Source organism: Malania oleifera, chromosome 1 (genome assembly GCF_029873635.1).
Source record: "Malania oleifera isolate guangnan ecotype guangnan chromosome 1, ASM2987363v1, whole genome shotgun sequence".
NCBI classification, from domain to species: domain Eukaryota; kingdom Viridiplantae; phylum Streptophyta; class Magnoliopsida; order Santalales; family Ximeniaceae; genus Malania; species Malania oleifera.
In genome coordinates this window covers 2,951,227-2,963,924 of record NC_080417.1, presented here as the reverse complement: position 1 = coordinate 2,963,924, position 12,698 = coordinate 2,951,227, and the positions used below count along the sequence as shown (strand labels likewise).

General features: G+C 36.5%; 2 protein-coding genes across 13 annotated transcripts in view; both read right to left on the bottom strand.

The window, feature by feature from the left end:
• Positions 1-3,105: 3,105 nt before the first annotated feature.
• LOC131153794 (probable mannitol dehydrogenase) lies at positions 3,106-5,533 on the bottom strand. The gene is made up of 5 exons (XM_058106255.1): positions 5,230-5,533; positions 4,614-4,727; positions 3,970-4,483; positions 3,733-3,886; positions 3,106-3,425 (listed from the first exon to the last, which is right to left on the bottom strand). Exons 1-5 carry the CDS (start codon positions 5,325-5,327, stop codon positions 3,223-3,225), a joined length of 1,083 nt encoding a protein of 360 aa, XP_057962238.1. The 5' UTR covers positions 5,328-5,533; the 3' UTR covers positions 3,106-3,222.
• Positions 5,534-8,439: 2,906 nt separating this feature from the next.
• The window catches only part of LOC131153740 (elongator complex protein 4), a 36,380-nt gene continuing 32,121 nt past the window's right edge, over positions 8,440-12,698 (bottom strand). For 9 of the 12 annotated variants that reach the window (XM_058106228.1, XM_058106219.1, XM_058106225.1 and 6 more), the window contains 5 exons: positions 10,660-10,816; positions 9,675-9,753; positions 9,337-9,496; positions 9,165-9,256; positions 8,440-8,829 (listed from right to left, as the gene is read on the bottom strand). In XM_058106228.1, coding sequence (XP_057962211.1) covers positions 8,662-8,829; positions 9,165-9,256; positions 9,337-9,496; positions 9,675-9,753; positions 10,660-10,816 — 656 coding nt within the window. In that variant the 3' untranslated portion in view covers positions 8,440-8,661. Of the gene's footprint in view, positions 9,082-9,164; positions 9,257-9,336; positions 9,497-9,674; positions 9,754-10,659; positions 10,817-12,698 lie in introns of all 12 variants that reach the window. The other 3 variants (XM_058106242.1, XM_058106247.1, XM_058106238.1) reach the window with 1 other exon arrangement.

Sequence of the window (12,698 nt, the reverse complement as noted above, 5' to 3'; positions counted from 1 at the left end):
ACTTGACTGGCTACAATTGTAGCAGTTACCCCCAAACGGCTGGCACTCACCGCTATGCCATCTGTGGAACCTAATACAACGATCACCAGGCTGGCTCGCTTGAGAATCCTGATGCTCGGTATTCTAACGGTGACCTGAGCCCCTGTTCCTCTTCTTCCACAATCCCTGACGAGATCCAGACTGAGAACCAAAAGGTACTGGCCACTTCTTTGGCTCCTAATCCACCTCATCCTCTCGGATGCCGGTCTCGATCACCATGGATTTATCTACCAAAATCGAGAACTCGTAGATCTGAAGCATACCCACTAGCCTGTGGATATCCTTCCTCAAGCCCTTCTCAAACCTCCGAGTCTTCTCATACTCGCTCGAGATCAAACACGGCATGAAATGGGATAGCTATATATATCGAGCAGCATACCCCTGCACCGTCATATCTCCCTGTGTCAAAGCAGACAACTCATCCACCTTAGCATCGCGTATGGAGACCGAGAAGTATCTCTCAGAGAACAAATCCTTTAAACAACTCCAAGACATCTCTGAAACACCAGATCTCTACCTTTCCAATAGACTCACTGCAGTCCACCAACGCCCCGCCTCCCCAGACACTTGGAAGGTAGCGTATAGGACTCTCTGTCTATCTGTGTAGTGGAGGACTTCTAGAATTCTCTCATTCTTCTCGATCCAGTCCTCAACCACCATCGGATCGGGTTCTCCAAAAAATGTCGGAGGGTGTATATGTGTGAACCTCTTGATAGTACACCTCACAGTAGTAGGAGAACATTCACATCTCCTAACACTCCGCCCAATCTCCCGCATCACCTGCCTCATCAAATCTCAAGGCACTAATGGAGACTCATCACTCGCAGTCTCCTCGGAGCCACTTTCTAAGTTATTATCCTTGGGCACCATTCTGAAAATACGATAGAAACCTATTAGTACTCCTACAACAAGTACGGTTAACGCAATTATCTACAACTAATAATGTTAACTACCACCTCATAGGTCCAGGCTTATCCTATCACACCGACACGAATATCATCAATGGTTTGCCAGGTTTTTTCTAAAATTTTCATTCCAGGAAAAGCACGGAACACCACCAATGAGTCCCTGACTAGCAACAAAACAACCCTTGCCCTACTCTACCCATTTCCAACATCCTATACCCTAGTATGTACATACATCTATACCTAACCAAGTCTACAAAACCTAACAACCTGGCTCTGATACCAAGTTGTCACGCCCCAAACCCGATAATGAGACCCAGGGGTCAAATAGTAACCTAACATGTCTATGTATCATACAAAACATCCATGATACACCATAATGAATGAGGGTCCGACCCCGTGGGGTTCCCAGGCACCCTATACACATCCAAATACAAAACCATATACACATCGGAAAAAGGTCATTCTATACATATACAGTACCATACCAGAGTCTAACCAAAAGAAACTAGGATCCATAATACAAAATACAACTCGGGTGTTAGCCAAAGCCACAAAAGACCACCCGATACAATCCTAGTACATACCTAACTACCTCTCACAGTACACCGACCACTACGCTCCCAACTCAAGGACGCTAGTTTCAGTTACTCAAAGGACCTGAAAAATATGTACGTACACCAAGGGTAAGACACCTTCCAGTAAGGCAGATCCAGGTTGTATCGGTGTGAGGTATATGAGCGTTATCATGACACAAAACATACACAGTTAAATGCAATTCCAATATTTTCACAAAACAGTTCCAGTATAGTGCATACACGCACACGCACATGCACATAATCAAGCAACCTGATGTCATCACTCCCTTCGGCCTGAAGCTGGCTCACATTACACGACGTCCCCGGCACATGGCGTAGTCCCAAACTCCCATGGCATCGTACCGGTACAACTGGTGGATGCACACCCTTCGGTGATCAACTAATAAGGCTTATGCCCTCGGATATAGAGTCTAACACTTTTTCAATACCTGGAACAACTCGGAACCTAGTTCCTATTGCATTTCAACAAAACACAACCATGCATGCTCATATAACCAAACAAACCACACCTATTTGGTAAATCCAAAATTATGATTTTCCAACCATATACAGTTCAAATAAGTCAAGGCACGGCCATCCCTATAACGCAATATATATATATATATATATATATATATATATATGTATCACAATATATTTACAGTTTTCCAACAAAACTAGAGATGCAGCCCATTCCCCCTTTTCCCAAAACTATAACATGAAAAACCCATAATTTTACTCGTTAGATTTCACCAAATGAGTAACCAAAACGCACGTAGGGCCGCGAACCACAGTTCTACTGAGTCTGATTTCAAAAATAACCGACATAAATAGAATCCCCTTACCTTTCCCCAAACGACCAATCTCAAACTCTATGGCTCCTAAATAGCAAATCGTAAATCTTGTAGAGAATCCTTCCCCGATCCTCGTGGTAATGTCGGATCGACGATTCCAGCAACGTACGGCGAAGAAATCTAGAGAGAGAGAGTATTTCAAGTTTCTAGAGAGATAGAGAGAGTTTTTTAGATTTCTTAGTTGAGAAGTAATGAAAACTGATATTTATAGCCCTTTGACTCAGCCGACCTCGTCAACGAATGGCGACTTCGTCGACGAGACCAAGAAGATGGTTTGTCGATGAAACGATGGCCTCGTCAATGAGCCTGAGATTCCCGATTTTTTGAAACCTCTCGGCTTCTCCTCGTCGGCGATCACCTGAAATTCGTCACCGAGTTGTAAAGGGCCTTCGTCGATGAAGCCTGCTCAATTACCATTTTACCATTCTCTTCCTTAATTAAATCCATATATCATGGCTCGGGTTCTTACATTCACATTCTTTCTTTTCCCCATCTAAAGAGAAGAACACAAGTGAGACACTCAGGGATTTGACTGTGGAAGATCAAAACTCTCCGCTAAAGGCTGTTAGACAATCAATTTAGACACATCTATGGATTTAGGTATTTATTCCGCGTTTAATATGGATTCAGGTATTTGTTCTGCGTTTAGTTTTCTTAATTGAATAACATGATGATCTTGGGTTATTAGATTTATGGATTAAAGTTAATTCCAACAACAACACCACAATGTTTCTTCTAGTAATACCAACGAAATTTTTTTAAAACCAAAATAGTACAGGAAGAAAGAGAGTTTCATAGAACACAATCCATTATTTTCTAGGAATTAAGTCGAGGTAGTTGTGTTGATTAGTTTGTAGTCAATGTGTTCCCGATGTCAATAACAAAACGATATCTAACATCAGCTTTCTCAAGGCGTTCCATGGCAGTATTAATGTAGTCCATTGGAATAACCTCGATATCTGCTGTTATATTGTGTGTTGCTGCGAAATCAATCATTTCCTGTGTCTCCTTCATTCCCCCAATTGCACTTCCACCCACCAACTTTCTCCCTGCCATTCCACGATTCATAAATGTTAGAGAATCATTAGGGTTATAATTTGAGTTTTAACATGCTTTGCCAATGGTGCAAAAGAAGAAAGGGAAAGAGTGAAAGATAAATAAGCCACCACAATGTGGGTGACTTCGTAAGCAACTTCATAACCTTATAAAAAAGATTTTCGTATTATCTCCATTATGCTTTCCATTTGATCTATAATGGCATCTCGCACATGCACAAACATACACACACACACACAGATATATATATATATATATATATATATATATATATATATATATATATAATTTGTTACTTACCCGAAAGCAAAGGAAAGATCGGAAGCTCAAGCGGTCTGTCTGGAACGCCAAGCATGACAAGGGTTCCGTTGGACTTCAACAGCCCTAGCAAGGGTAGGAGAGGGTGAACTGCAGAGACTGTATCAATGATGCCATCCAATGTGCCCATTGCAGACTGTCCACCACAAACAAATTGTTTAGAAATAATTCCTATAAGCACTCATGTTACTTAACATGTTGATGTTTAAGGCCACTTACATTCATTTGGTTGAGGTCGCGACTAACCAAAAATGAGTCGACACCGAGATGTTCAACGGCTTCGTTCTTTTTGTGGGGCGAAGTGCTAATCATAGTAACATGAAGTCCAAAGGCCTTAGCAAACTTAATAGCTACATGCCCTAAACCACCAAGACCAACCACACCAACATGCATACCGGGCTTGTTGAGACCATAGTACTTTAAGGGGCTAAACACAGTGATCCCGGCGCATAAGAGAGGAGCGCCACCATCAAGAGGCATGTTTTCTGGAATCCCAACTACGAAGTGCTCATCAACCACCATAATGTCAGAATAGCCACCGTATGTGGTGGTTCCGTCACAATCGATACCACCATAGGTTAGTATGGTTTTGGGACAATAGTTCTCAAGATCATTCTTGCAGTTATCACAAGAGTGGCAAGCTCCAACCATGCACCCCACACCTACTTTGTCTCCGATGTTGAAATTTTGTACCTTCGTCCCTACCTCTGTCACAATTCCCACGATCTCGTGCCTGTGATGTTTGACAATATAGTAATTCGAAGCATCAAACTAATTATTCTGATGATTGAAAATTTGAAGTGCTTCATTGAAAAGAGAGCTCTGAAAACAGAAACTAATAGGAATAGGGATAGTGTGCGTACCCAGGGACAAGAGGATATTTAGATGTGCCCCATTCATTCTTCACAGAGTGAAGATCAGAATGACAAATCCCACAGTACAGCACCTTGAATGCAATGTCCTTCTCCCCTGTTGCCCTGCACCATATTACGAATACAAATTAATGAAAATCCGGAGGCATTGAATCACGGATGAACAACTTAATTAAATGGCAAGACCTATCCCATGGTTACTGTGAGCATACGCCGGTGTCTGCAGGGGGAAATAGGAGGTGAAGGGGTGGGAAGGTAATGTCCGAACAGATGGATTTTTGTTTCTATGCATTCTAATTCATGGCTTTTTCAGGGTTTAGGGTTGATGGATTGTCACTCTAGGAATGGTTTTTTAAGTAACAGTAGACTGGCTATTTTTATTACCTCAAAGCGTGCATATTTTCCATTGGGGCTGGAAAGTTCACTCCATTAGGTAGTGTTTTGAAAGATTAAAAAAAAAAATAGTGGGTGAAATCTAAAATCGTAATTAAGATGCTAATGGAGTGTTGATATTATGATTCTGATCATGCAAACCAATCCGAATTCCACCTAAAAGAATGAATGAATGAATGAATGAAAGAAAAAACAGTAGAGATCAGAACTGTGCCTTCTGGAGAAGTTGAAGGGAGAGAGAACTCCGGATGTGTCTCTGGCTGCCCATCCAAAGGCCTTCTGCTGCTGCTCTTGTTCTGCTGATTTCGCCATTAGTATTCCTCCTTTCTTCAATTAGTCTTTTTAGAGACACAGAGAGAGATGATGGGAACACTAGCTGCGAACTGGTTATGGCGGAAGCTATGATGTGTGTATATATAAATGAAGCTAAGAAAATTTGTAATTGAGTTACCTAGTTTGACTCCAAGAGAAGAGCTTATGTGGAGTCCTCCTTTTCCTCTGCTGTCTTAGTTAGATCCGTCATCCGTGATGTCATGTTCAATCATTCAGACTAATAATGTAAGATATTAGCGTAAAGAGGAGAGAGAGGATTTAATTTTCTCTCTTCTATTTCTTCTAATTTTTTTTATTTTTGGATATGCCAAGTTTCAAGGCTTACGCGTCATACTAATCTCACGCCTACGCCAATATGTAGAAGATAAATCCAAATGTACGATACAAGCAATAGGTTTCGAACCCTAGATCTACCGTTGGAAGCGACCTTTAGGGACAAATCCTTACCACCTGACCATATGCTCGGGGGCAATATTTATTTTTATTGTATCTAGTGCAAGACGTGCTTAGATTTTTATAATTTTTTTTATTTTTTAGAATTTTCATAGGTCTCATTTGAAATTCAAAAATATTAAAATCTTGTTTGAAACTTAGAAAATGTGAATGAAAGGAAAGAAAAACATAAAATATGAATGAAAGGAAAGAAAACCATAAAATATTTCAATTTCTAATGTTTAATTATAAGGAAAGTGAAAAAGAAAATAAAAACAATGCTAAATCAATGAACAAAATTTTGATTTTATAGACAGTTAATATTTAATTTTTAAAGGTTTTTAATCAAATTAAAATCATATTTTATTTTTAGTGTTATTTGATATAGAGAGAAAAATATAATAGAAAATTAGTTTTCTCCTTATTTTTCTTTCATTTCTTTTTTCTCCACCAAAATTCTTGGTCTAAACGGACCATAAGGAAAGAATAGAAAACTATTAAAGAATCCACATTTTCATGTTTAGTTATAAATAAATAAAAATGTGAGAAAGAAAATTTAAAAATATACCAAATTGATTCACAAAAATTTTATTTTATACATAATTAATATTTGATTTTTCCTAATTTTTTATCATAATAACACAAACTTTCATTTTTAACAATGTTCAATATAGAAGGAAGATATAATGGAAAATGTGTTCCCTCCTTATTTTCTTTTTCTTCCCTTTCTTCAAGCAAAATCTTTTATCCGAACAGATCATAATCCTTTGTTTAGAACTCGAAAAAAACCAAGGAAAGAAAATAAAAATATGAAGAAATCCACTTTTTTCAAATTTGATTTTTAAAGAAAGTAAGAAGGGAAATAAAAAATATTCTAAACCAATGAATAAAAATTTAATTTTATGCATAAGAAACATTTGATTTAATTTTCTTTCTTTTCTATTTCTTCATATTGTATTTGGTGCAAGACGTGCATAGATTTTTATAATTTTTATAATTTTTTTTATTTTTTAGAATTTTCATAGTTCTCATTTAAAATCCCTTTTGAAAATTCGAAAATATAAATGAAAGAAAATAAAAACATAAAATATTTCAATTTTTAATGTTTAGTATAAGGTAAGTGAGAAAAAATAAAAAAAAAATATATCAAATCAATGAACAAAATTTTAATTTTATACACAATTAATATTTAATTTTTAAAAATTTTAAATCATATTAAAATAATATTTTTTTCTTTTTTAGAATTTTCATAGGTCTCATTTGAAATTCAGAAATAATAACATCCCATTTGAAGCTTAGAAAATATGAATGAAAGGAAAGAAAAACTTACAGCTCCTCTTCCAGAATTTGATATATGACTTGGCAAGCCGCTGCGAGGCCTAAAATTTTTTAAAATTTATCTTTCAATGGTAAAAAGAAAATTTATTAAGACACTTGTTCAAGTAAAATTAATTTTATTAAGCACAATTTAGCTGGTTTAATTGCATGCATTAGCAATTAAAAAATAATCTCAAAGTGTTCTCCTAACTAATGGTTACGATTTGAGTTTTGGGATTACAATCCCAAATTTCCAATTATCCTGAGCATGGTTAATCGTTTGGCATTCACATAACATATTTATATCGGGATTTGATTTTTAAAGAAAGTTAGAATGGAAATAAAAAATATTCTAAATAAATAAATAAAAATTTAATTTTTACACATCACTGATATTTGGTTTTTTAAAAATTTTTAATCATATTAGAATAAATTAATTGTAGATTTGAGGACAGAGTGGTCCTAACCAATCCTACGACTCATCAATCTTTTCAAAGGAATGAAAATTTAAAAATAGAAATAACAATTATTTTTTATATATTTCTTAGTATTTCATCCAATAGATAAAAAATATATATACAAACAATGAAATTTATAAAAAAAATCATTTTTTAAGCATTATAACAATAAAATAAAAGTTTCAATCACCAAGAATTAGCCACTTCGATGCTCAAATTACTAAAGCAAAATTAGACATTCGATATTCCAGAGGTTAGAATTTGCCACACTTGCACCATCTGCAAGAATGATCTTGAGAATTTTTATTCAAAATGATACTAACCTATAGTATATAGTATTGCATCGGTCGATCGAGAAAAACCACCACATATTGTGCCGGTTTACTATTCATACATTATAGTGACTGATGAGCACTTTACTTTTCAAAAAGAAAATACTTTATGACGCGAGCTCATAATGATGTGACCCACGTGATACGGCATTAGTGGGTGTAGCTTCACACGCTTACACCCGCTGATGCCGTATTGCGTGAGTTTGTATCATCACAAACCCTCATTATAAAACACCGTTCTGTTTTTTGAATATAGAAAACATGCCACAATACCCAAGATATTAAAATAAGAAACTCTAATGAATAAATCAACCTAAAATTACAAAATAAAACCATAATAATTAAAATATTAAAATAAATTTGAAAACAATAGACCACTATTCCTATAATATTCGACATTAAAATAAAAGAAAATCTTTATTTTCTTGAACTTGGATCTCCAGCTTCTCTTCTACCACAGCTGAACGAGCCCTTCTACCCAAGATCTTACAATGTGACAAAATTATTATTTGCTCAGAAAAAAATAAATAAATAAATAAAACAGTGCAAGACTATCTAGTGATCATTTGAATTTGGAAAATAGAAATCACTTATACAAATGAAACCGCCAATACATTACTATTTTCTGCTCCAATTTTCCACAATGCAACCACAAAAATGCATAAGATGGAATCAAAAAAATATAATAAAATAAAATAACCCCTCTATGATTGAAAAAGAGACACGGTCATCGACAATCAAATATTTTTCTGTGTAAATAATTATTAATAAGAACTAGAAGTCGAGGGCCCGAGTCTTTGAGGACTCGGAACAAGCACTAGATTTTGCATACGAACTCCCACTTGAGGCATCTATGGGCGCTTGATTGAGGCATTCTAAAACCAAAGATCTTCGTTTTTGCAACTTTATGGAGAACGTACCTGCCTCTGGAATTAGAGGAACCTGCAGACAAGGTGAACCAACCCAAGGAATTCGGATTCCAGTTAAAAATGACAATCTGCAGGATGCCTCATAAAAACGTATTTCGGGAAAAAACAAAACAATAGGATACATAATTACAAGCCCCGAAATCCAAATTGCAAAAAAAATGCAAACGCAGTAGTCACAGGCTAAAATTCAAAGCCCAAGCTCAACAGCCTACAGCTGGGTGCATGGATGCGAGCATGTGCATGTAAAATCTCCACATGTGTACTCCTGTGTACATTGGACAGCATGAACAAACATCGAGTGCAAAGAGAGATAGTTTATTATAAGATTCAGCCAGAGCTTTCAAATACCTGCGTATTAATACGTGCTACTTTGTGTACATTGAGAAGACCAACCATGTCCTGGTAACCAGTGAGAAGTTTTGCCAATTCCTTGTCCTCATCTGAAATAACCAATAACTGGGAATTATCTCTGACATGAACTAAAGGTGAAAATCAACTAGGCATGAAGGCTGAACCATACCATGGATTGCCCTCACAGATAGCAAGGTATCAGCCATATGCTGCCATCTTTTGGAGAAGGAAGGTGAAAGAAGGGAGGGCAAAAAAGTTATTAAAGCAACTGCATTTGAAGATCGTAGCTTGCTTTTCAGAGATCTAATGAAGGATAGCATCTCCCATTCCTGAAAAATAATAATATTTCAAAAAATAATAATAATAATAATAATACTTCATAAATCTTGATGCTATTGCATATGCGAGACTATTATGTGAAAGATAATCCATGGTAAAGGCAGAAAAAGTGCTAGGATTGTGTGGCTAGGGTACAACTGAGTGGGTTAGGCACATTCTTCTACTAACCATGGCAGAATATTCACATTGTGGAGCACATAATGATTGAATGGCGATACGGCCTGCACTTAGAATGGCAGCATCACTCCTGGAAAGCGAATGATAGTAAAAAATGTGGGAAAAAAAAAAATTAATGAAAAAGTTAATTCAGATAAAATTTAAACAACTAAAAAAACCAAACAGAACGAACTAACCTCATGAAAAATCTGAGGGGAAAAGTTTTCATTTTAAATAAAAATAATATGACTAGACATCCAAATATCAAAAATAATAATAGTGAAAGAAGAACAAATTGGAGACGTCAAATGGATATAAACAAGAATGAGAAAATGGAGAGATGAAATGCAACAAGAAAAAAAAAATGAAGTTCACAGCATTCTAAATTAAACAAAGCTCAAGTCAATGAAACTGCTGATCAACCCTTTCCTGGAAACACACAGAAACTTCGGTCTACTCAAAATTGTCCCCCATTTTTTTTTTTTTTTTGGACTGAGCCATCTCAAACCATTCTTCCATCATCTTTTTTCATTTCAACACAATACCCTTCAAACACTTAACACATTTCCATCAACAAAAAGACTCAAAAATTTCAGCTTGAAAACATACATGGAGTGAATACCTAGCTAAATTGTCAAAGACAATAACAATGTTGAGTGTAAACACATCTTCAATGCATATTGAAAGTTCATTTCTTGCACACAGCCAAGAATCACATGGATTGGAATTCTTAGCGATAATGTAAGAATTGCAATTGGATATCTTGCAGTCTTTTTTGTAGCACAATGCTTCCGGCCAGGATCTACCCCTGATTTTCAACGTATTTCCCTTCCTCTAAGGGAAGGGGGGGGAAAGCATGCTATAGTAAAGAAAATAAAGAAGCTAGCTGGCAAGATGGACAATTTGGCGAACCAGTTAAGATGTATGATGCTCCTAAAAGATCAGAGATACTAAATTACATTAGCAGATTTTGAATCAACAAAGTATAAGAGGATACCTTGGTATTTGAGCCAAAAATGTGGCACAACGATCACGAAAAGCAGCAAGATTTGGGGATTCTTGTATGCTAACACAATCTATGCATTGTCTGCTGAGAAAATGCCTACCCACTGGCTTCCGCAGGTCAAAGTCAGTGCTGTACTCATGCTTATTATCTGCACATGTAAACATAATAAGCTCCTTCTATGCTCGCAACCTCCCCTAATATTACTTCAATACTGCAATATACACAAAGGCACAAATGAACTCACACTTGAGGTCCATATCACCAAATCTACTTGCAGGATTGCATCCCATTTATGACAACACTTTCTATTTGACAACCAAAATTCACCATAAAGCTGTATGTTCTAATTAATTTGGCATCTAAAATATACCACAAGGCTATAGTTTTTTTCTAGTCAAAGAATAAATAATTAGGATTGTGCACAACCACCCTAAATTATGCCTAAGGTTGTTTATTTAGTGCAGGATCAAGTTATAGTAAAACTTGTGTAGTAGCCCAGCGTGTAAACTGTTTGATTTTGAACCCTTTTGACGCTTGGTTTCAAGTTAGTGGATGAATACTTTAATTTTTTTCATGGTCATATTGTCACATACTGCACTCTCGTTTTTAAAACCTAAGGCTAGTACTCATTTGCAGAAATTGGCAAGTAAGTTTCTGATGAACCAATCCATATTAGTTGAAATCCCCTCATCCATAGAAAACCAACAAAACAAGTTTCACCTGAATCAAACTTTCTTTGAATGACCATTAGCAAAACAAATTGGAAACTTAGGGTGTTTGACAGAGTGGCCAGCCAATTTCAGGCCACTGTAAAATGTGTCAATGGCCACCTTACCAGTCAAAAACTTGAGGGCTCATGTAGTATTGGCACGGGCTTGAAAATTTTCACCAATTCCTGTGCAGCACTTAGACACACTTGAAAGACTTAAAAGAGTGTTAAGTCAACCTTAGCCCACTCAAACAAAGCTCACAAAGCAAAGAATGAAAGAAAAAGATAGCAAAAGAATGTGAGTAAGAAGGATATACAACTCACTTTGCTTGGATGATTACAAATGAGGTTTCTGCCCTATATATGCTACACCTCCCTAACCAATGGTGGAGATCAATTTGATCCTACAATCTACAATGAGCATCTAGAATGCTTCATGGAAATATTTAATACCTTCTTAACTCTAATATAATTACACCGGCTACATGTTCTCTAAGAAGACTCTAGAGACTAATAATTACATGTGATAATTGTCCATTCTAGATCTTTCTCAAAGAAGACTCTAGAGACAAGTCCACTTAAGTGTCCACGTAATGTCCACATAAGCATTCACGTGGCGCCACATCACACATGAGTTGGCGAATGTGACATTCTCCCCCACCTAATCTGTTGATGTCCTCGTAGTAACCTTTTTTTGGAAGTTGACTACTTTGTTCTTAAATTGCCACAAAGAGTCTTCATGTTCCCAACTTGCTTCACTATCAGGTTGCGCCTTCTTCCACCTCACCAAGTACTCCACATAACTTCATATGATACCCCATTTTCGAATGATTCAATGAGCAAGGATTCAATCCACTTTCTTTTCATAAGTAGTTATGGATTTGGGAGCCCTTTTTGAACACCCTCAGCTTGGATCTTCTGCATCATTGTGATATGGCTTAAGTAGGCTTACATGGAAAATAGGATGGACCCTTAGCTTTGAAGGTAGTTTCACTTGGTAGGCAACTTTGCCAACACGTTGAATGATCAAGAAAGGTCCTTTATACCTCCTTATTGTTAAAGCTTGATATACATTGTTGGTCCACAACCTAATCAACCTAATAGCTTAAGCTTTTAGGTTAGTGGTATTCTAACATGATATTAGAGCTCTAGTTACCCGAATGTCCAGGGTTCTAGTCTTGTTGTCCGCATTTATACTGTGGTGTTATTTGTCATTTGTTTCTCTCTCCACGTGCGGAGGAGTGTTAAAGCTTGATATACATTGTTGGCTCACAACCTAATAGCTTAAGATTTTAGGTAAAGTGGCAATCTAACACTTATC

Excerpts from the sequence above, each read along its gene's own strand:
- LOC131153794 (XM_058106255.1), bottom strand. The coding sequence starts at position 5,327 with ATGGCGAAATCAGCAGAACAAGAGCAGCAGCAGAAGGCCTTTGGATGG. Across the intron at positions 4,728-5,229 it reads CCCTTCAACTTCTCCAGAAG|GGCAACAGGGGAGAAGGACA; the intron begins GCACAGTTCTGA and ends AATATGGTGCAG. Across the intron at positions 3,887-3,969 it reads GCGACCTCAACCAAATGAAT|TCTGCAATGGGCACATTGGA; the intron begins GTAAGTGGCCTT and ends TGTGGTGGACAG.